The 24,761-nt window shown below is 42.6% G+C and overlaps 2 protein-coding genes across 7 annotated transcripts in view; one reads left to right on the top strand and one right to left on the bottom strand.

The window, feature by feature from the left end:
* LOC148417642 (receptor-type tyrosine-protein phosphatase gamma-like) overlaps window positions 1-23,486 on the bottom strand; it is a 176,449-nt gene extending 152,963 nt beyond the window's left edge. The window contains exon 1 of the mRNA XM_088424153.1: window positions 23,378-23,486. Within this exon, the coding sequence (XP_088280279.1) occupies window positions 23,378-23,387 (10 nt within the window). The 5' untranslated portion in view covers window positions 23,388-23,486. The remainder of the gene's footprint in view (window positions 1-23,377) is intronic.
* Window positions 18,593-24,761, top strand: part of fhit (fragile histidine triad diadenosine triphosphatase) — an 88,449-nt gene continuing 82,280 nt past the window's right edge. For 2 of the 6 annotated variants that reach the window (XM_088424158.1, XM_088424156.1), the window contains exon 1: window positions 18,593-18,757. The gene's annotated coding sequence lies outside the window, so the exon portion shown is untranslated. Of the gene's footprint in view, window positions 18,758-18,787; window positions 19,056-24,761 lie in introns of those variants that run through there. The other 4 variants (XM_088424160.1, XM_088424159.1, XM_088424161.1 and 1 more) reach the window with 4 other exon arrangements.

Raw genomic sequence — 24,761 nt, 5'->3', positions numbered from 1 at the left:
TGTGGTCTATTACCAGTAAAACTGTATGTGGCTGTGGGATTACATCCAGGGAAGTGGCAAATAGAGCAGCCACCCAGGCAACATCTTTTCTCTGGGCTGCTTGATTCCCTTCCCAAACTGCATCCACCACATCCTGCGACAGTTCTTCTGTGCATGTTGACATGAATTGGTCAAAGTCAAGAGAGACACGTGACAATGTGTCAGCATCAGCATTGGGTCTTCCTGGCCTGTATTTGATGTGAAAGCGGAAGTCTGAGAACTCTGCCACCCACTGATGACCAACTGCTTTGAGTTTGGCTGTGCTCATAATGTAAGTGAGGGGGTTGTTGTCGAAGCCAGGAGACAGAGTTTTGGTCAGGAACGTTGGTGAGCGAGGTGGACCTGGAAAGTTGTGTTCATACTGGGAAAAGCGAATATATGTGGTGAAGGAGCAAATATCAGATAACCCAGGCTGTTTAGACCATCCAGAAGGTGATGATAGGGGAAAGAGCAGAAAGTTGCACCGAAACCTGCTTCTTTTGGCCAATGATTTGCCAATGGAGTTCCCGCCAAAGCTGCCCAAGCCTACCTCAAATCGTTCTCCCAAGCAAGTGGACCAAGTAAGAAAAAATGCACATGATGAATCTAAAGAAGCCACAGACTCTGAGGAGGAACCTGAAGGTTACTGGATTAGACTGCCGTCACGACAACTTGAATCAAACATGATGGCCGAATCGTAGAGAGCAATTGAGCCTCAGAATGAAAAAATACCAGCGATGAAAATCCCAATTCTCTCTCAGGAAAGAGATGTACAACCTTCACTGGGATCTGTGGAAAACCAGCAACAGATAGTGCCAAACACAACAGAAGTTGAGGAAGGACAAGAGTTGGCTCGAGAAGCGCAGGCTGATGGGCAGATGCAGGAAACCCAGGTTGACTCTCCAGTTCAGTTAAGGTGGTCAGCTAGAGAAACGCCCAGGTCAGATGTTCACATACCCGTCGCTTGGCAATCCGACATATCAGCCGTATCGTACAGTCAATTGTGTTGATGCCAACCTGATCCCCTTCACTCATTTCTTCAACACATCACCACTTATGTCACCGATGCCATGTGCACCCTTTTCAACATATCCACAATCATATGCCAACTATCCAATACATATGTTTGAAAAGCCAGTGTACACATAGTCATGATCTTACACTGTAAGTTTTGGGTGTTTCACAAGTTATTGAAAAAAATGGGTTCGTCTATCTGTAATTGAATGTATTTTGTTGTGATTAAGTGTCAGGAGCCACTTTTGTTGTTGGAGAGAGTGTGACACCCTGGGGTTAGTGTTGTCACATATATATTTGTGAAGTCTAATTTCGAAATAGTTATAAATGCCATTTATATTTGTTATTCGAACTGCTGCTATATTTATGTTGTTGTGATTTACGTTGTATTATTTTGGAGAAAAGAGAGTACCGGAAGTAGCAGTGAATGGTTCCAGGTCAGGGGGGGGACCGAAAAGAGCGCGACTTTGCTGCCGTCTTCCTTTATCCGTCACTCCTGCCTAAACAGGTAAAAATTTAATTGTTGCTGTGGCCTACCCCGCTGGACCGGTAACACATGCATTAGTCATGGCTCCGCTCCGACCCAATGAGAGCGGAATGCAGGGCTTTTTTTCCCGCTGGAGCACTCACATGAAGACTGCATGCATAACATAAGCATTCCTCTTGCGCTGGGTGCGCCTTAACTGTTACCGCTAACAGAGGAGCATAGCGCGTAAATACAGAGTCAAGGAGGAATTAATTTCTATGCAATGCATCTCTGTGAAACATGCATTGAGGAAAAAAGAAGTACAGAAAGGACGGCTCCCCCCCAGCCGCTATTCTGCTCCCATCGTTCATGTGTATGAGCCGTTCGAAAGAATTGGTTTGTTCGCGAACCTCACAACTCCAAAGTGGCTATAGATAATGGGTGTGTCCAAATTTGCAGGCTGGATCCTTCAAGGACAGTTTTCAGGCTGGGTGCTAATGCAGCCTCCGTAGACCGTATAAACCGTTTTGAATTTGGACAGGCTGTACAAACCAAACGGCTGCATCCTCCCAATGCCAACTATGGCGGCCAACGTGATGTCATTTCCGACACAAGGCTACACCAACTGCCCGCAACTGTCCAAATTCACTGCAACCCACAAATCTGGTCTTAGTTTGCCTGGAGTTTCTGTTGATTTTTTGTGGATGCGGGACCCAAATTAAGGATATATCGAAGTATCCTTTGAGGCCTTCTTTGAGTTGCTCTTCTTCAACACCTTTTACAATCTTCTTCGAAGTTTAATAGCCAATGGCTTTGGAAGAGACGCGAAGCACAGACTTGCCAGTTTATATTCAAATGTAAGTGATGGAATCATTGTGTATATGTATATATGTTATCATACAAAAACACATTGCTTGCACACCTCTTAACCCACTCACTGTCAAACACACATACGCACACATACACATACACACAGTCACACTACAGACATAAACAATTCCTTATGTGGTATTATTTTGAAACTTGTAACCGCCTTCTTTGTAATCTTTGTAATAAAACGAGGAGGAGAGTCCCAGAACACTGGAAGACCCTGGTGCTCTCTCCCCCTTTTGCAAAAGATCGTGTTTGACTCAGATTTTTGGCTTTTCTCCAGTCTCTCGTTATTGATAACTTTGACCGTAAGTATAATTTTCTGTCTTAAATCCAGAATAGTTGCAAATAACATAAGACACATTAGGCAGACAACGGTTGAGTATTTAGATCAAAAAGAAGTTGTAATCTGCAATGTCGTTTAAAAGGCTTTAAGGCTGACTACAGTATGACGTTAACTATTTTGGGCAGAAATGTTTAAATTAGGGTTATGTTCAAATGTATACTGTGAAGGAAATCATATATTAGATTGTTATCATTATGTGCTTATTTATTGTCTAGAATAGTGTGCATTGCTATCCATCTGTGCAGGCCTAGTTCATCTCGCCCCAGTCCTTAGATAAAGCTGTTGACACAGAAAAGTGTGAGCTGGGACCTTGGCCCAGCTGTTGGTGGCGCCCGTCTGGCTCTTTTTGTTATGTCTTTGTGAAGGGAATCATATATTAGGTTGTTATCATTATATGCTTATTTCATTGTTACCCATTTATGCAATCCTAGTTCATCTTGACCCTGTCCTTAGATAGAGCCATTGACGCACGAAAGTGTGAGCCGGGATGTTGGCCCAGCTGCCGGTGGCGCCCGGCTGGCTCTTTTGTTGTGTCTTGTAATATGCTATGCTTTTGCTCAATAAAAGCCAGGGGGGGACGGCTGGGCAAGTTGAAACTAGCGTTGGAAGACCCATGAGTTCATTTGCCCAAGCTTTTTTCCCTATGCCCGGCATGGAAAAGTCAATCTTGGCTGGTCTGAGTTACTCTTTTTGCTGTTTAAGCAGCTCGGCTTGTCCTAGTTTTCTTTTCTGAGATTTCTCGGACATTCTAACTTGGTCCTTCGAGCCGGATGGTTAAGAAGCCTTCTCTTGGGTGGACGATCGACGACAGCTGAACCAATCGGTATACCGTCAGAATCCGTTGGATTCTGGAAGCCCTCCTTTCCACGAGGCCAGACGTCGGACACCGCTCACCGGAGGAACGCAAACATCATCCAACGAACCAGAGTGACTCGACCAGCGGAGAGATTGCAAGAACAAAGGTCAGTCTGACGAGTCTGAATTGTCCACTGGATTTTAAATGAACGGTCCATCGGACCTTAAACGTGCGGTCCATCGAACCTTAAACGGGCGGTCCATCGGACCTTAAACGGGCGGTCCATCAGACCTTAAACGAGCGGTCCATCGGACCTTAATCGTGCGGTCCATCGGACCTTAAAGGGGCGGTCCATCGGACCTTAAAACGTACGGTCCATCGGACCTTAAAGGGGTGGTCCATCGGACCTTAAACGTGCGGTCCATCGGACCTTAAACGGGCGGTCCATCGAACCTTAAACGTGCGGTCCATCGGACCTTAAACGAGCGGTCCATCGGACCTTAAACGAGCGGTCCATCGGACCTTAAACGTGCGGTCCATCGGACCTTAAACGACTGGTCCATTGGACCTTAAACGAACGTCTTGGCGGTTCAGTCTGACGAGACTGGACGGTCCATTGGACCTTAAACGTAGTCAATTGGACTTTAAACAAACAGCCTGACTTAAAAAAAAAAAAAAGAGAAAGTTTAACATCCAGTGCACAGTTACTGATCATTTCTCTGATGTATGAGTGTGGAATGAATGTGGAGTGGTTGTCCTGAGTGACGGAAAATCTAAAACTGGTGAATTGGTCGTGAGTATAAACACCTGGGGATATCCGCCTTTCGAGGTAGAAGCTCGGTATCCGACACGACACCAGGCACGTAGCATTTCTCCCGTGACGAAGGAAACATAGTTAATCATGAGAAAAATAAATAAATAAGGCCTCCGAGGCCGCAACTCGGCCCAAGGAGGCAAAATGGGAAAAGGAATGTTGTTGTTTTGTGGATGAATTGAAGGAAAAAGTACGTCTGGCAGAGATAGATAGCAAAGGAAGTACTAAGTATGTGGAAAAATGAAAAATCCAATATGGTTTTTCAGGAGACGTGGATGATTGTGGTGGATTGGAGAAAGTGTTGCGGAAGTTGTCATTGAAGGACAGGGAAAGGATTGAAAACAGTGATGATTAACAGTGGTCAACAGGCTTTAGTTGATAGACCATACCGAAACGAGTATGGAAGGTGGCTGAGAAAAAAAGGAAAGCAGATGATGATTTGACCACAGCCACTAACCTGTCAGCAACTAAAAAAAAACTAAAAAAAAAAACAGCCAGACAGTAAACCCAAATTAACGGTGGAAAACAGACACCAACAATTCGTACCTGAGTTTACCACCATATTCTTAAACCCAGACACCTGAGGTTTTCAGAGGCGGAGTTGACAACCAGGCAAGACCGTGGCCACGGCAGCAAGACCCTTTTCGGGACTGGGTCTCAGCTCCACATCTGAGTACTAAGGGTTGACATAAAGCCAAAGGAGTGATGCCATTTGAAATGGTGTGTGCAAAAAATGTGTCTTGTACGTGCTTAATAAAGTCCGCATATACATTGTAAACTGCATGTTGTGTGATGTGGGTCTGCGTGTGTATCTGTCAGTTTGCTGGCGTGTAACTATTGGTGTGTTACATGTTTGTATGTTAGATTGTTAGAAATAGACAATGATATTTGTTGAAATTTGGCTAAAATACATTGTTAGATCAGGCTTGATCTAGTCTGCATGGTTAAAAGTCAAAATGACAAATTTGACATGGTTTCAAACCTGAGGTTTGTGAGCAGAAACTCGTCCATTCACAGGGTTAATTCTCAGCACACAGGTGAAATGAGAAAAATGTAAAAATGTATTATGGGATCAGTTGAGACTAAATTATGAATTAGGATGTTTTCAAATGCTACATTAACTGGCAATGAATAATTAGTGGTTGAAACACAAAATACACAAAGTTGTTGTGTTATATGTGGGGCTATGCCAGGGGTGGATAGCCAGATGATGTTGAATTAATTGAAAATGTTGTGTTTTTATAGCTTAATGACATGTAGGCATGTTGTCGTATGATAGCCAGCTTGGGAGACTGTGGTATGAAAATGAGAAGTGATTGTGAGTGTAAGCCTGTGAAGCTTGCTCTGTTGAAATTTTCACACAGTTTGCTGCATGTGTTGCAGTTATTGTTGTTGCCATAGTTGTGAGAATTGTCGTTATTGCTAAAGTTGATTTTGCTGTTGTTGCTGTTGTTCTTCAAAGTGGAAAATATTCAAAATTGGGAAATTGATAGAGACCGCTGAATTTGGTAGAACAAAGCTGAAGAAAAATTTCAAATAGCAAAATCGATAAAAGAGAAAAAGTTGAATAAGGAAATAGCAGCAGCCACTAAATGACCTGTAGAGAAAATAAAACAGCCAAGTAGACACCAAACAAACAACTGCTTGCGAGAAATGCAGATAACGGGACAAAGCAGGGGCGCGGAGAGCAGGGGTGGCAATCAGAGGCCTCTGCCTCCCTTTTTTACAGCAACTGCGACTTATTTTGTAATTTATCCTCCACTTTCTGAAAACAGGAATGTGACCCTTCTCTGCCAACCACACCTGTATAGAGAATTGCATAGATATGTGATAGGGAGTTGTATTTCATGATCCAAGTGGCAAACCCTGCATGTTAAGACAAAAGGAGCCAGAAAGGGCGGAATTAGTTTTGTACACTGGCCCTGCTCAAAAAAACAAGTACGCAAAAGCCTGGCACCTTACAAAATATGAATCTAAAAGGAAGAAGATTGATGCCTTATGTGTGATATTGTTTGGAGAGATTAGCATGATAGGATTAGATTTTACGGTAAAATAGATTCAACTGTGCAAAAGGGGGATCAACCAGTTCATATGTTAATTGTTTGATATAGTATAGTTTGCAAGAGCTTTCTAAAAATAAATCGTATTATGGTAGATAATGGATAAACAGGCTGAACATATTGACAGCAGCTGAAAAAATGAAAGGCTAAATGGAATATACTACAAACAAAAATGTAGACGTGAGTGACCTCCAACACTCAGAGATTAGATAAATTGACTATTCAGCTGAGAGTGGAGAAGTAGAAGAAAAGTAGAAGAATGTAGGGAAGAAAACAGACATTCTGGTGTGATTGAAGAAGAGGAAGTGCATTGTGTTGGAATTGTGGTAGAGAAAAAGAAGGATGTAAGAGAGAGTTGAAAGACAAAATTGAATGCATAAAAATTTTGGAGTTGTGGCAAGAAAGATTTTGGGCAAGTGGAAACAAATGGAAGAAGGTTTGCAGAACTAATGAGATAAGGATGGCAGAATTGTTATAGACAGACAAAAGGAGGCCATTGCGAAAGCCCAAAAACACAGACCAAAAGACAAATGATGTCATTTTTGAGGCTGAATAATTATTGTAGCATATGGATTCCAAAAATGGTTTTGAATTGACTAGGCCACTGTTTGATATCAGTTATGAAAAAAGATGACGATGCATTTGAGGGTGTGAAATTGGGATTAATTAATTCATCCGTATTGACACTACCGGATTACAGCAAACCATTTGAGCAAAGAGTGACCGCTAAACAGGGATTCATGACTTCAGTTTTGTTGCAGAAGCATGACGGGAAACTGAGGCCAGTCAAATTTTATTTGGAGGAAATGGATGCAGTTGCTGGGCCAACCGCTGAAGGCGTTCAGGTTGTGCTGGCCGCAGCATTGGCAGTGGAGGCTTCAATGGAGGTTGTGTTGTTTCACCCCCTCACGTTGAGGGTTCCCTGTGTATTTGTTTTGTTGCTGGAAACCCCCTCCAAAAATGACAGTCTCATCGCCAGCATGACATTTACATTGCACCGCGTTACTTGTATCACCGGGACACACTATAATTGTTAGATGTGGAGCATCAAACCCAGCAACACCTTTGCCCACACCTGTGGACGGCACCCCACATGACTGTGGAAGCCACACCCAAATTTCCACCAAACCAAGACCTGACCTGAATGACACCCCTCTCCCAACGAGAGAAGTTGTTTTTTTTGACGGTTCAGCTAGCAAAGGGGAAGACGGCCGCAAAAGGGTGGGATATGTAGTTACTACATATATTAAAATTTTGTTTTAAGGAACATTAAAATTGACATGTTCATTGCAAACAGATGAATTGGCCACGCTAATCTAAGCGTGTGAAATATTTGAAAGCAAAGATGTTACAATATGGACGGACAGCGAGTATGGCATGTGTTTTATCAACTTTGGGCTAACCGCGGCTTCAAAACCACAACAAGAAAAGAAATGACCAAATTACAGCAGGAAACCGATTAGGCAAACAAAGGAGCCAAAGAAACAGTCATAGGTGTGCCCACAGTTGCCAAAGAACAAGACAGCCGCGTTGACACACTACATGATGAACAAAACACACAGACAATCTTGATATCAAGGAAAACATCACCTCCTAAACTGGAGCAGCAAAAATGGCTAAATAAAGGAGCATAACAAGATGTTGAAGAAATAAGTAGATTGTCTAGATTGGTTAGAAAACCATGGTTACTAAAATTTGAATAAGCAGCAAAGTTGACATATGAGCTTTGCCATGTGTCAACAGGGGGGAATATGTATGATCAGTTGCATATGGGTACACCTTATACTCATTTTTTTTTTGTAAATGTTCTGATATCTGTTTTTGCAATAATGCGCAAGTTTATTTGTGACCACAGAGGCAAATTTCCAGAACCACCCAAACCCTTTCATATGATATATATGGATGACATTGAATCAAATAAGGCATTAGGAAAGCAATATTGTTTTGTCATATTCGATGCATTCTTAAAGTGGGTTGACTTATTCCCAACAGCGCATTGTGATGCAAAAACAGTTGTCAAAGCATTGTGTGATCGAATCATACTGACATTTGGCATTCCGAGAGTAATTACAAGTGACAATGGATTCCATTTTGTGAAAAAAGCTGTTACAAAAGTTAGAGAACTGTTGAATATCAGAAGGGCTTGTTGAAAGAACAAATGGGACAGTCAAGGCCATACGCATAAAAACAATGCAAGCAATAAAGTGACAGCGACCAGACTGCATTCCTATTGTGGCCACAGGAATGAGAATTGTTCCGCTGAAGAAAAAACTTTATCACCATTTGAAATAGTATACGGAGGACCATATGGACTAGCAGACTTAAGCCATGACCAGCCACCTAGTGCATGTTCTTTTTCAGTTCACATGAAAAGAGTGTTTGGCACAAGGGAGATGCATAAGCACAATGACTGGCCAGTGTGTTCTATCCCACAGAAAACCCGGGTCCAGATCGGAGACCATGTGTTCCTCAAGGTGCTGACGACCTCGTTGGGAGAGTGAACGGGATGGCTCGTTCCAGATGATCGCAGCAACACCAACTGCGGTGAAAGTTGAAGGACGCGACGGGTGGATCCACCAGTCGCAGTGCAAGATTCTTCGACCCCCAGTTGACGGGTCTAGCGACGCCAGTCCCTCGAAGTGAGGATCAGCACCCCCAAATGCACGAACGGTGCACCAACGAAAGACCACCGTGGGAAAAAGGTTTTTTGTGGTAAACACACCCCTCTCAGGAAAATGGCCTGTCCGCCAGCACTCCTCCGAGCAGCATGCTGCTTGATGCTAGGCCGCACCCTTGTGTCCGGACGACCAACGATGCTTACCTCAGACAGACAGCGTTTGCCCACCAGCGTCATGGGCGACCTCCAGCTCCAGACGGACATCACGGGAACAGCGATAAACGCTACGTTTGTTTCAGTGTTGAGAACTCCACCCATTGGTCCAAATACAACACTGACAAACCACCAGTCCCAATCACCAGACAAACTTCAGTCTATTTTTGATGCGATTGGCATGCCCTGGAGCATTCCTGACAAAGACAAATTGATTGACAAAGCAAATGCAGCGGGTTCGCATTTGCCATATTTGGTGCTCTATTTCCAGTGACTGTGTACAAACACACCGATTTTCTCAATTATGTCAATCATAAAGTATGCACGTTGACTGATATCATAGAGGCACCTTATACGCACACAGCCTCACAACTACATGCTACTTCACTTGTTACTATTCAAAACAGACAGGCATTTGACATGACTTTGGCAGAAAAGGGTGGTGTGTGCAAGCTTTTGCCATCAGGTGAATGTTGCACATTTATTCCTTTACACAATTTGTCTAATGGCTCGTTGCCAGAGACACTGACACTGCTCAGGGAGTGCAGACTGAGGATTCTAAGTATGGAGGGAGTTGAAGCTCAACCCCTTCCTGCATTGGTTGTAGGACTTCTTTGGCAATTGGAAGGGCGTGGCTGTAGCCATTGCTTCTGTCATCATCTGCATTCTCTTGCTGTCACGTCTCTGCATAACCTGCGGTGTGCCCTTGTGTAAGATCTGTGCCACCAAAATCATGGATGCTGTTGGGGTTAGCAGCGCAAGTGACCGTGACCATGACTGACTATCTATCAATCTGTTGACTCTGACCCCGACTCTAACGACCATTCAACAACTGTCTGAACCATTCAAGATGCACCTACGGAAAACATTTTAGACATAGGATGTTGATATGGTTTGTGATGTGTATATACATGTATTGGACCAAAAAGAGCTTTAGCTTTTGCTTTTTCTTTTTTTCTTTTGTAGCAAGCTCTTGCTTGGGAAGGGTTTCTACCTTTTTCCCACTGGGTTTTTGGGTAGTTTTCTTCCCACTCAAGCAATAGCTTTCGACATCGTTTGATGTGTTTTAATAATGATAATCAGGGGGGATATGTGACGGAAATCATATATTAGGATGTTATCATTATGTGCTTATTTATTATCTAGAATAGTGTGCATTGCTAGACATCTGTGCAGGCCTAGTTCATCTCGCCCCAGTCCTTAGATAAAGCTGTTGACGCAGGAAAGTGTGAGCTGGGACCTTGGCCCAGCTGTTGGTGGCGCCCGACTGGCTCTTTTTGTTATGTCCTGTAACGTGCAATGCTTTGCTGGATTAATAAAAACCAGGCAGGGGCGCTTGGGCGTTGAATTAGCGTTGGAAAACCCACGAGTTCATTTGCCCAAGCTTTTTCCCTATGCCTGGCATAGAAAAGTCATTCTTGGCTGGTCTGTGTTACTCTTTTTGCTGCTTAGCAGCTAGGCTTGTCCTAGTCTTCTTTTAGAGATTTCTCTGACATTGTATACTAAACAAGCCTCTCCCTTATTCTTGTTATTTGCGGGACTACCATAGCCAATTTCAGTGAAATGCTGCTGTTTACATAAGCTTCTATCACGTAACTAAGGGCAAAAATAATCAATTACTATTACTATAGCAATGAATCACTGTTCTACATCAATATAAGTTTCATTTACGTAGGGTCTGCATGTTACCAATGACACCAGAAACGGCATCTGTCTTCACTATTTCTTTTACCTCTTACAGAGTTATCTTCTCGGTGCTTGACTGCACCCAGGGCTCAGGTCGGTATTCCAGTGCCTTGCATGGCTCAAGATCTTTTTCCCTTGTTGGCTGATGTTGAGGTTGTGGTTTATATCCGTAGGACATGCAAGGTTGCCGCGCTTCTTCTGTCCTAGTAGTTGCTTTGTGAAGCTGAACAGTTCAGTAATGAATACCTTGCATTTCTTGGTCTTCTCTTTCCCCTTCCTTTTGTGCCATTCAGCTTTCCTGAGTGTGATATGCTTTCTCCTCAAGATCTGCCTGAGCTCAGACAATATACTGTATAGTCTTGATAGTTTGGAATGGTTCGTGTCAAACCAAATACTGGCATCTGGGATGTGACTGCGTTGTTCATGGTAATGCTTTATTACTAAGGCAATGCTTTATTACTGAGGATGCCTTGAGATGCATGCATGTTTTTCATGTACTACAGAACTATATGAGCAAAGAGGCAACAATCAATTGCTCCAGCAGCACTAGAAAATGTTGGTTCTTTGTCAGCTGGCCCCACATTCCAACGACTGGAGTTGTGACACCACTTGGTATAATGCCCCGTTTGATGCCAGAATGGCTAGACCGAGACCTTATCCATGGCGTCGGTCGCGGTTCAGTAGGTTCATTAACATTCCAAATGAGTCCCTCCTCAGCTTAAAGCAGGGTGGTAGCTCCTGCACATTAAAGAAATTGTCCAAAAGACAATGTCTTTACTTTGAAGTATGCACCTTGTGGCTGTTTTGTTTTTTTGTTGTTTAAAAATAAAATAGAAAGTTATATTTGTTTCTTTTCATCTGCTTGCATTGTTTTTGCAGATCTACTAAGTACATTTTTAATTGTAGGGACAAATAATTTTCATCAGGTATTATAAATGGTTCTTGCCATTTGACAAAGATATTTCACCTTTAAACAGCTCCAGTTAAAGTATTTGCTTTTTCAGTTATTCAAATTTATTATTGTACATTCATACTTAGGTCATTGATATATTTTTTTAAAAGTATTGGAGTAACGTGGGTCCCCGTGTGACGAGATTAATCCGTTCGGCGGTTGGGCTCGCAAGGCAAATTCACTCTATGCCGGGCAATCCAAATCTATGTTAAATAAGTAATGTGTTTGGAACCCAGGTAAAATCATCAAAATTATACATACATATTAAAAATTGGTACCAAAATAGTAAAATAAGTGTATAAATAATATACAAGTAAACAAGCAGAAACCATCATAAATAAAAAAATATAGAAAGGATTTATTTACCTTTGAGTGGCGCTTGTTATGCCCATATTCCCTAGAAAGGGTAGGCTAGGATAGGCTAGCTTTGTATTTCCTTATTATCTCCAGCTTCGTTTCCATATAAATCATCTTCTTACTTCTCTCTTTAACATCACTAACAATCTTGGGACCCATGGCTAACCCATTCAAGTTTGAATTAAGCAGTAAAATGCACAATAAATATGGTTTTGTAACCAGTCACGTTAGAATACAGCTTTACCGTTCCGCCATTTTGAAACAAGCAATGCTGACCAATAGCAGACCAGCATATTCATAAGGAGATGCTGACCAATAGCAGACCAGCATTGTAGTGACGCATTGCATGGAGGCATTGACGGCAACAGAAAATAAGTGCAATTCTCTTTAAACGCCTGCAGATGGAGACAAAACAACACAAAAACAGCCAACCCCTTAGGGTCACGACAGTTAGTTTGTCGCAAAGCAGGGAAAATACCTTAAAGAGGGGATGAAAAAACTCAATATTCCCCATCGAAACATGAAAAAACGTGAGCCAGGGACGCTGTAGCCCAGGGATCCACTCCATATGGTAAACAACAAGGTTTTATCAAAGCAGAACTTTCAATAATTAACAATCTTTTAAGTTTATGATTGGAATGATTGTCACCTCACAACTGAGCATCATCAAGAGTCATTAGTCAAGAAAGGCCCTGAGGTTCCTCTTTATTTTAATACTGTAACACAGTATGGCAGCCGGTGCTGGTGAGACAATGTCTCAACCACCAATACGCTCTTCTCTCAGCACTAACTCTTTTATTTTTGACAGTGATCGTATAGATATTCTTTATAAGATTGTAATTCAAAGTAGAAAAAGAACCTTCTAACGGAGCATCCTTAAATGCATCACACGTTGCAGCGCACAACTACACACACACACACACACACGCACACACGCACACACACATTAACATGTAAACTCGCGCCAAAACCACGGCAACGCAACCAAACAAATACCATGAAAAACATCATAAAAAGTAAAATAAAACAAAGTCGACAACATTACCTGTAACAGTGTGGCAACTGGTACTGGTGAGACAATGTTTCAACCGCCTGTACAGAAATTACATATGAACCACTCCAACATGGAGGAAAAAAAACTTCACACGACAAAACACTGCTTTTTATAACCGACATAAAATAAAGCTGGGGTTCATTACAAATGAGAAAACTATCCGAACACGCAACACATTTTCATATGAACCACAAATTGAAATAAGACAATTGCACATTCATCCAGACCATCGACAATATGCAACTCACCAGTACGCTTTCCTCGCAGCTCTAACAGCATGCTGTGGGCCGCTACAGGTGCAACACTGTGCCGTTAGGTCACTTCCACGATAATTTAATAAACACTCCGTTACATACACCCCCTTTAAATTATGCAGAAGCGAGGTAACACCATCAGACGGTAGAAGACTAAAAAAAAAAAAAAAAATTCAAGCTGAATGTCGTGCAATGATGCACACAAGTGTATCAATTCAGAAATTCTTCCTTAAGAAGTGCGAAGGAATAGGATATCAAATCCACACCTATCACAGACAATCAGAAATGACATTTAAATTTCATATAACTGTACACTGCTATGCCCCTGCTGAAGATCCTAGTTGGCTGAATCACAAAGAATAGCAAAAAAAAACAACAACACAAAAATACACACCTAGAGAGGACAAATGTTACATTAAACCTACACCTACGCTGGCATCCCAACTTTCTGGTATGACATTTCACATATAAGCCTACTGGGAGGCTCAACAGTCCTACCACACTTTGTGAAAAATACAGTAACGCAACTTCTACTGGGGAAGGTTCGGTTGAGACACAGGATGGGTCAATAGTTAAATGTGCATGAGTGTTGAGGCCTTGTCCAAATTGATCATGGAAACTGTGAGGCAGCACCACTGGCTCGCCATAATTGTCGATATCATCTTGACAGGGGTCATCAGGGTCATTCTCACAGGGGAAGCACCCTCCCTGTCTCTGCCTGGATTTGAGACTGCGTGAGCCAGTTCTCGGTGTGCACCTGAGCATCCTCCCGAACAAAAACTGAGTCATTGACACTGTCATCCCGTGTGTCCACCAGTGGCTCCTCTGAACTGGGTTGGTGCTCAGTCTGCGCAGGAAATGCCAGGAAGTCAACAGGGAGCAGTAAGTTCCTGAGCACAACCTTCTCTCTACCCGTGACACCATATTGAATCCTGTACAAAATGATGGATGGCTTGGCAGACACCACATCATATGGAGTCAAGTCCCATCTATCAGCAACTTTCTTCTTGCCCTTCTCTCCTCGGTTGGCCAGCAACACTCTGTCACCTACAGCCAACTGCAACCCCTTGAACTTGCGGCTGTAGATTTGAGCATGACGGGTCTGTTCTCTGATTGTACGTTATTGAGCAATCTTAGCTGCCTCAGCTAGATCTCTTTTCAAACAGCTCACAAACTCATTGTGGCTGACAATATTGTCATTTTCCAAGACATGATGGTACATGATATCAACAGGCAAACGAGAAACCCGTCCAAGGAGGTCAACATGTTCAACATCTGCGGCCATCTCGACTTGGACTTAGGAGGAAGTGTCCTGATCATGCCTCCAAGGGTTCTGTTGAATCTTTCTGCAATTCCGTTACCCATGGGATGATAACGCGTCGCGTGGGACTTGTCCACCCCAACCATCTCTAGAAGATTCTTGAAGAGTCTGCAATCAAAGTTAGCCCCCTGATCTGAATGAATCCTTTTGGGAAACCCATAGGTGCAGAAAACCTTGTCCCACAAACAGCGGGCGACTTGCTTCGCTGACTGGTTCTTGTAGGGGAAGGCAAGAGCCAACTTTGAAAAATGGTCCGTCACAACAAGGACATCAGTGGTTTTCATGTCTCCCGATTCCGCCGTTCAAAAATCGATGCACACTAGCTCCATCGGGGCAGATGTGCGGATGTTCTCAAGTGGTCCCCGAGTGGCAGGTTCGGGGGTCTTACCCAAGATGCATTTCTGGCAGTGCGTCACATGTCTAATGATGTCTTTCTCCATACCAGCCCAGAAAACCGTTCACTGGCCAGCGAGCGTGTTCTCAAACAGCCCTGACGGCCAGCTGCATCATGAACACCACACAGGACTTGATATTTCAGAGCCTCAGGTATGACGAATTGAAAGATTTGACGTTTCATATGGCGATCCTTCTTCACCCTGTACAGCTGGGGTGTCCATACTTTTTGCAAAAGGGGCCAGATTTGGTGTGTTAAAAATGTAGGGGGGCCGACCTTGGCGGGTTTTCTTTACATATAACAACAATTAATTTAAATACATTTCAGCGAGCCATTCTGTGTTTCACATTTACTTTTTCATTTTCATTTCAGCTATCTTAAGCATGTTTTGGTTCATTTGAAACGTGCATATAAAAACTGAATTGACATTAAATATTGAAATTGAATATTCACTTTTTTCAACACTTTCATTAACTTTTTTGTAACAGTTGAACAGAAGTAATTGTACTCTTGGGTGCAAATTACATTTGAAACATAAAAAATATCTCACCATGGCAGTTTAATATTTATAAAAATTGTAAACACAACAGAGAAATGAACAAGTAATAGTCATATCAACAAGTGCAGGGCTCATTTAAAATATGACATTAGTAACTATAAATGTTGATTGGATTTTTAAATGGTTATTATTCTGGAGTCAAAGTGAAAAAAAAAAAAAAAAAAAACGTTTTCAGACTGATCGTAAATGAAAAATGACTAGTCCGCATGAGTGTGATGGGTGAAACTGAGATCTGTAGTGCAGGACTAAGGCCAGGTGTGGCTCTATGGCAGTAGTATGGATGCGCAAGATGTCTTGTAAGTGAGAGTCCGATAGCCGTGTCCTCACACCGCTCTTATTTAAGTTCCTAACCGAGAATGTCTTCTCACACAAATACGTCGACCCGAACAAGTTTAGCATTTTCTTATTGAATCTGTCGGACTTGTCCTTATCCAGCTGTCGGTAAAAGTTGTAAAATATTGCTGCTGTGAGATTAAACTAGCTTCAAGATGTTTCAGTTTCTCGCTGCATTCATTACCTGTGATCTTTCCACATGCGTCAGCATGTTTCGTCTCTTCATATTGAAAAACAGCCACTGTCTCTACAAATGAAGCAGACACAGTTGTTCCGTATTACAGTGAAGAAATAGTCCAATTTCCACTCATCCTTGAACCGTCGGCCCTCGCAGTCAACTTTCCTTCTTTTGTTGATTGTCGCCATTTTAGAAAGTAAGGGGCTCATACAATCAATTACTCATATACTAATTTGCTGTTCCTAATTGAGCCTAGAGATAGCAGCATTTACCACACGCAGGTAACAGTGCTGCTGCCCAATGTATTAATTCTCCATGCTGGCCAGACGTTATTGATTTTATGACAGAGGCTGTGGGCCGGATGGAAATTGACCACGGGCCTCATTTGGTCCCCGGGCCGGACTATGGACATGCCTGCTAAACAGAGTCCCGTCTCAAACCTTTAACTTTTTTCAGTGCCTCAACAACACAAGCACACAACTAGACTCTGCTGTACTTTCACGTGGACTGGGTCTGTTATGACGCTGAAGATAGGAGAGGATTCTGCTCACTGTAGCATCCTACTGCTGCAGATTGCGCAACTGGCTGTGGGGAATGACAACAGAAGGGTTCTCTTCAGGTAGCTGTAGCATTACTGGGCTCGCTCCAGGTAACCAGAAGACGCCGGCAGACTGATGAGCATCCAAGACATCAGACATCTCATCAGTACCAATGGCAGCTCCGGATAGATGACAGAAAGCTTGCTCTTGGAAGACTTCTCCTTCATCGTCATCCCCAGAGGCACAAATGACCTGACAGTTGGTGGTCAATCGGAAATTAGCCTGTATTGTGTTATTCACAACTCCCTTGACTTCATCCAGCAAACAAATTTCGCTGGGTTTACGATAAGGCCGTGTGAATTGAGGCGCTTAAAAACTTGCGTCAAGTGCGACAGATGTACCTCGGATGTAGGACTGGCCACCAGAATGTCATCAAGATAGAAAAACACAAAATCGAGGTCACGCAGCACAGAGTCCATCAGCCTTTGAAAAGTCTGTGCTGCCCCCTTCAGACCAAACGGCGTGTGCAGAAATAGAAAAAGTCCGGTCCTGGGTGGTGTATGTGACACCAGTGGCCCAGGTGCGACAGGAGTAAGGGTGAGACGCTCCGTGTAAAAACCATGAGGTGGCGTTGCCAAAGGGATGTTCTGAAGTTCCGAAGGAGCCGGAGCGGCAGTGCTGACCTGCATGCTGGCAGGCACAGTGGGCTTCCGAGGGACGGCTGGTCGCAGCTGCATCCCAGTCTGTTCCTGGGCTCGAACCTGCTGCGGCACCAACACCAGCTGACCCGCTCCGATGTATACTTGGACCATACCTGCGGGCATGGTGAATTGGAGGGACAGCTGGGTGATGCTGGCTTGAGGCCTACTGCTGAGTCCGGACGGACATCGGTAGTAGATGAGGCCGCCCGGCTGGAAGATCCCGGTTGACGACCAGGGACTCCAAAACTGGACTGCACCAGCCGTTCTCACCAGCGCCTGTACCAGGCTGTTGCTGGCTGGCTCGATCCCTGGTGCGCCAAGGAACTGGGCGATGGGTGAGAGGGCCCTTGGCTGACTGGCTGGCTGCCTGATGTGTAGTAGGCTGGTGGAGGGATGCCACGATGTGGGACGTCTGCGGTGATTCCTCGCTGAAACATTTTGACGTCCGAGGTCACCCATGTGGCGAGACTACATCTCCAACCGCCTGACGAAACTTTCTAACGTCTGGGATAATAATGTGGCAAGATGACCTGTCCGGGGTCACCCATTCTAATGTCTGGGGTCACCAATGTGGTGAGGCGAAGAAACCACACGTTGCTGTGCTAGTGGAGATCATTACTCTTTGCATGCCATCACAAAACTGGACAAACATTGTTCACATCATCAATGAAATAAAACACAAGGTTCAAAACTTCACAATCTCTTTCAACTTTCCAACTGGGTGTGCAGCCAGGTCCTAATGCCCGCCACAATAACGTATATAACACTCCGTTACGCATACACGTATGATGGTTTCATTTCATCACAAATCTATGTTGCATGAAGGGACGTTTAATAACTAAATTGTAATGAATAAAAATATAGTTTGGTAAACTAAGTTTAGCCATTTGCTGCCTGTCTTCATTTGGGCCGTCACTTTAGCGTCAGATTAAGGCTGGTCAGTGAAGTGGTCGTCATTTTTTTAATGAAATGGCCAATTGTACGTCTGTGTTTTATGGGTTATTCTTACGCAATCCAGTCGTACTCCGACTAACCGCCCTCAAACGAGTCTGTTGTACGGATGTGACGCATTTAAGAACGTCACTCCACGTTTGCTTGTGGAACTTGTAGTTTTTAAAAATTACATTTATGATGGTTTCAAAGTAATTCTTGAGGATAAAAACCTATTGTACCCACAATGCAACGGCAAGCACGGCGCCAAATACTTTGGACTTGGTGAGTACAAACACACGCACAGTCACTGCTTGATATAATCGATTTTCACGCGCAACTCCAAGTCTTTTTTGCTGTTATCGTTCCTTTGTTTATTTGCGTTATTAGCAAATCTTCCTGCTGTCAGGAATTGAGCAGGCCTGCCATATTATACCAAGTCAGATCCCGCGTCCATGACACTTGAGATAGATACGCTTATTATCATTTCACCTGCACAAGTACAAGGCAATAACATGTTGACTTAACGAGCTCGAACCGTCCAAAATCACACTATACGATTGACTTACGAGGGAGAGAAACGGTAAGGCTCGACGTTATTCGCTGAGCTGGACGCTTTAAATGTGACCGTCTACGATTAATCTACGACAATTTGGCGTTTTAACAATAACGACGTCGTAGCGGTTGCATACCATGTGCAACTTGTCCATCCGTTTATACTGTCAACAAATGTCTCACTCAGTGGAAGGGTGGACATTGCATAATACATAGTTTTAAAGTCCAATGGAAGATTGTGAAAAAATGCCATCATAGAAATGCCCTGATTGAATGAATATTAATAAATACATTCCAAAAAACAAATATACACAATGCAGTCTCTATTTCATATAACTGTAAATGTATAAATTAGATTCTTATGGAACTGTTTAAGCACCCCTGATCATTTTCAAGATTTTGCTTTGTAAAACATTGGTTGTTTGAATCAGCAATATCAGTTAAATATATCAGCAGAAAACGCAGTGATATTTTTGAAGTAAATTAGGTTTATAAGATTTACATAAACTGCAATAATTACTTAAACAAAAAATTGCATGTGGATACATTTGGGCACCCCAACACTAAAATTACATCAATGTTTAGTAGATTCTCCTTTTGCAGAAATACCAGCCTATAATCGCTTCCTATAGCTTCCAATTTATTATTTTTGACAACTCTTCTTAATGAAATGGCCAATTGTACGTCTGTCAGGTTTGATGGATTCTGATCATGGAAGCCAGCTTAAAATCACACCACAGATTTTCAATCATATTGAGGTCTTGTTCTTGTGTGACGTGTACTTGTTGCTCTGCATGAAGGTCTTAGAAGAATTTGAGCAGTGTTTATGGTCGTCGTCTTGTTGAAGTATTCAGCCCCGACTTTGTCACTGATTCTTGAGCATTGTTGGCAAGAATCTGCAGATACTGACTGGAATCCATGCAAGCTTCAATTTGAACAAGATTGCCAGTACCTGCACTAGCCACACAGACCCACAGCATGATGGAACCATCAACACATTTTACTGTGGGTAGCAAGTGTTCGCTTTGGAATGCTGTGTTCTTTTTCCGCCATGCACACCGTTCCCTGTTATGTCCAGCGAGCTCAATTTAGTTTCATCCGTCCAATAGCACCTTATTTCAGAATGAAGCTGGCTTGTCCAAATGTGCTTCAGCATACCTCAAGCGATTCTGTGGCATGTGCGCAGAAAACACATCTGTTGCATCTGCCTTACAGCATCTCCTTGCACCAAGTGTGCTGAATAATTGAAAGATGCACAATGACATCATCTGGAGCAAGATAATGTTGTACGTCTTTGGAGCTGGTCTTTGAGTTGGGTTTGACTGTTCTCACCATCCATCGCCTCTGCTTATCTGTGATTTTTCTTTGCCTGCCACGCCGGGCTTTAACTCAAACTGTGTCTGTGGGTTTTCCTTTTGTCACTATGTTCCTCACAGTGGAAACTGATGGTGTAAATCACTGAGCTAGCTTTTTGTACCCTACCCCTATACCATTTTGTTGAACAATATTTGTTTTCAGGTCATTTGACAGTTTTTAAATTGCCCAACTGTGTTTTATTTTTTATATTTTTGGACAGCATGCACTACCAAATAGAGCTAAAAAAAATAAAGATGAAAAAAAAAGTCACTGTCAAAATTAGGCAAAACCACCTTCCATTATGTTTAATATAAATTTGAATCATCCAGGATGAACCACATTATGGAATTTTTGTAGGCGGCGGCGCAGATAAAGACGAACATAAAAGAAATCTATGAACTGCAAAACAGGGCGCTCAGACACTTTTAAAATTTGCAATTGAATGTTCATAAGACAAATATTGGGAGTTTTAAGTACCTACAATATTGGGTTATACCTTAATTTAGTTACAGCTCTAACATTCCAGGCCTGGAGGTTATTAGTAACAGCTATACACCGTACAAACTTTGAAAGCGTGTTTCAAATGTGTTTTAACAGTATGATACCAAACATAACCAACATATACCAACCAAAACATATCTTGACGACCATTCATTTAATCATTTCCATCCATCCATTTTCTATTGCCACTTATGCTCACTAGGGTCACTGGCTTGCTGGTGCCTATTCTAGCCGTCTTCGGGCAGTAGGCGGGGGACACGCAACCATTTTTTATGCGAACATTATTGGCAGCATCGAGTTAAAAAAATTTCTGTTTTCCCAAGTGGGTAGAGGATGTTGAGAGTCTGGTGGAAGGCACTAGATAAATTACCCTTTAGGTGCAAAAGTAGGTGCAGAGCATATTTCAGCCAAAATCATTCACTAAATCCTTTCAAACATTCCATTACTACATATTGTTATTGGAAACCAACATTGTTCTTTATAAAATGTTCTGTATTTTTGTTTTATGGTATTTATTGTTCATCTGGTATTTAGTCCAAATTTGAACATCTTAACTTACATTTGAAAATAAATAAATAAATAAAAACAGTTCAATCATCCATCCATCCATTTTCTGGAACCGTTTATTCTCACAACTTTGCAAGGGTCGCAGGCCTGCTGGTGCTTATCCCAGCTGGCTTCGGGCAATAGGCGGGGAACGTCCTGAACTGGTTGGCAGCCAATTACAGGGCACAGAGACAAACAACTATTCATGCACTCAATCACACCTAAGGGCAATTTAGTATGTCCAATACTGTCAGAGAAATCTCTAAAAGAAAACTAGGACAAGCCTAGCTGCTAAGCAGCAAAAAGAGTAACGCAGACCAGCTAAGATTGACTTTTCTATGCCAGGCATAGGGAAAAAGCTTGGACAAATGAACGTGTGGGTTTTCCAACGCTAATTCGACTGCCCAGCCGATCCTCCTGGCTTTTATTGAGCAAAAGCATAGCAGATTACAAGACACAACAAAAGAGCCAGCCGGGCGCCACAGACAGCTGGGCCAAGGTCCCGGCTCACACTTTCGTGCAAGGATGCAAAAATAGGCTATTTGTGGGAAGATATGCCCTTACTAATGATAGGAGTCTTAACTGAAAAAAGCTGGTTTTGACTATTGAGCTTATTTTCGGGAAATAATGCACATATGTGTTCTAAACTGTTTGGATCTATTACTGTTGCAAATTAGTCCTACTAATGAGTAGGACTAATGAGTCCTACTTCTTTATGTTATGTGTCAATATATTTAGTCTTCTAAAATCCAAAAGAAGGAACTAGAACTGCGAGCAGTTATTACGGGCCCTCGCGTTTGTCACGGCATTTGCAGTGAACAGTAGAAGGCAATGTTTCAGAAAAGGTCAAAGTTTCGTCAGCATTTGTTTACATTGGGTGCAATGAATTTTTGAAAAAAGAGATTCAAGCAGGAGAATGTAAATAAGTATAAGTATTGTATTTAGCAAAGAAAAGAGTTTATTCGAAAGTACATGAAAAGAAGATTGTGAGTGTATGTATGTGTAATGTGTGTGTTCGTGTGTATTCTCGTGGCTGTTTGTTGGGGATTGGTCATTGACATCAAGTTGATTTTTGCGTGCTTGGTCGTCGATATAATCAAGTTGATTTTCGTGTGCTTCTTCCTCTGTTTGTGTTGATGCATCTGGTAGGAATGTAATTTAAAAAAGTATAATCAGGAGATGTTGATGTGGTTATGAGGAGATGTTATTTTGGTGAAGTGAATGTAAAACAGTAGTTGAAAAGAAACATTAGAGTGAGAAGTATTGTGTGTGTGAGTTCTTGTCTATGTTGGTGTTTGTGGAATGTCATACCGTCATAGAAAAATTCTTTGCCTATGTCTGATATTTCCAGTTTTGCCTGCACTTCTGCTAGCTGCTGCTCTTTGAAGGCTAGTTTTTGTTGCACCGCGCGAAGTTGACGTGTCAAGTGGACCAAGTGTTTCATGACACGTGAATTGACAGTTATGCTGCGTTAGTACAGTCCGCGGCAATCAAATGCAGCATTGTTGCATGTATACTGTAAAGACAAAGCAAGTTGATTTGAACAGCTTAGTGGGGTGGTAAAAAAAGGGGCAAGGAGGAGATGATAAGTAGCAATTCAAAGTAGTTTTAGAATATTGTGAGGTAGTGTGTTGTGAGTAATTGGAGCAACAATAACAAAGATATATTTTAAGTGGAGCGAGCTTGCTGTGCACTTTACGGTAGATCCGGAAAGAAGAGCATTGCTGAGAACTTTCACTTTTCTGGGATGTGACAGAGCCAATATTTTCACCGACAGCACCTTTATTCTTTGTGGCAATACTCGCCTGCCAAAAAATAAAAGTTTCATTGTCGCAATCAAGTGGCCGAGACCGTGCTAAATAGTGTGCTGACAATGCTGCGCTATTGTTAGCTTAGCACAGTAACTACGGTTCAACAGCTGTTAAGTGAAGCAAACGCTGCACATACCAGTTCTCATTTCCGCCTTTCTAGAAGCCAGGTGAGTGCTCTTGCTTGGCTCTGTTTTGTATTGAAAGCTCAGCTGGCCGTGTTGGATCGCTCCCAGTGACCGCAAAGCGGCTGCCATGATTCATTCCTGCCCCCTGCGTGAGCCGTTGAATGTTCCCGAAGTTGATTGGCTGTCGCGACGCGAAATGCGAAAAAAGTTAAAAAAAAATTTAGCTTGACGCGAAAGACGAAATTTTGCTTCTCTTGACCGCGCGTGGCCATTCGAGTCGCTCCATTTGCATCCATCGCGTCGCCTGACGCGCATTCACACCCATTCGCGCAAATTCCATTGACTACAATACAAAACTCTCCGCTTTTTCGCCTCGTTCGTGTTCGGTGTGCACGCAGGATTAACCTAAATCATCTCCAAAACATTATTTCGGGTGTAGCCCACGCAGCCCGGTACCAGTTGATCCAGGGGTTGGGGACCACTGGTCTAATGTACGCCTTTACTCGTCACATGCCATCACAAAACTGTTACAACACTGTCCTAATCATCAAAGATAAAGCCAACAAGTTCAAAGCATCAAAGGTCATTGCAACGTGCCTTCTGGGTGAGAGACATGGTCCTAGTGCCCGCCTAACTTTCAAGAGACTATGTGTTTTATGTACCATGACTATGTATATTATTGAAACACTGCCCCCTAATGGGCCAAATGGCACATTCAAAAGTTGATAGCTCTGATTCTGCACATTGTAGCATATGGCGTGCTATGATGTTTTTGTAAGTGTTGAGGTCCTACATATGCCTACAAAAATTCATAGCTCTAGTTCAAACGGGTCGGAACTGGGTGCAGTTTTAGTATTGACTGGGTTCAATTATAGCAACTTTTACCGATTTGGGGAAAACATCCGACTTTGAGGTGGCGTACAGACCTCCCCCTTTATCACAACGTTGTAAAATTTAGTAACCTTTATCCTCCATGTCTCGATGCTATTCTGGCAAATTTTCAGTTTATTTACTGTTATGGGCTGAGTACAATATATGAATGTTTAAAAAGTGACATTTTTGTCTGTAATAAGGTGGCGCTATAATTAATTTGAAAATTTATCATGCAGATGTTTTAAGGAAGTGACAAGTAATTTTTGTGTAAAGTTTCAGATGTTTTGAAGCTTGCACATTGGAGTTATTAGCGTTTTAGTTGCTCGAGGCAAAGGAAATTTGACTTAGGAACACGTATTTTGAAGCCTCGCCCCCGTCATATATGTCAGCCGATCTTGATGAAATTTCGCCCAGCTGTGGCCATATGTCTGCTAATAGAGCATGCCAAATTTGAAGTTGATCGGGTCAACCGTTTAAGAGATATTAAGAGGAGTTCGGTACCTGCAAACATCCAAAAAACAG

The sequence above is a fragment of the Hippichthys cyanospilos genome, chromosome 9 (assembly GCF_059441005.1).
Source record: "Hippichthys cyanospilos isolate Australia breed blue-spotted pipefish chromosome 9, RoL_Hcya_1.0, whole genome shotgun sequence".
NCBI lineage: Eukaryota > Metazoa > Chordata > Actinopteri > Syngnathiformes > Syngnathidae > Hippichthys > Hippichthys cyanospilos.
The sequence above is the reverse complement of the archived record's forward strand: the minus strand, read 5'-3'. Positions and strand labels throughout refer to the sequence as shown.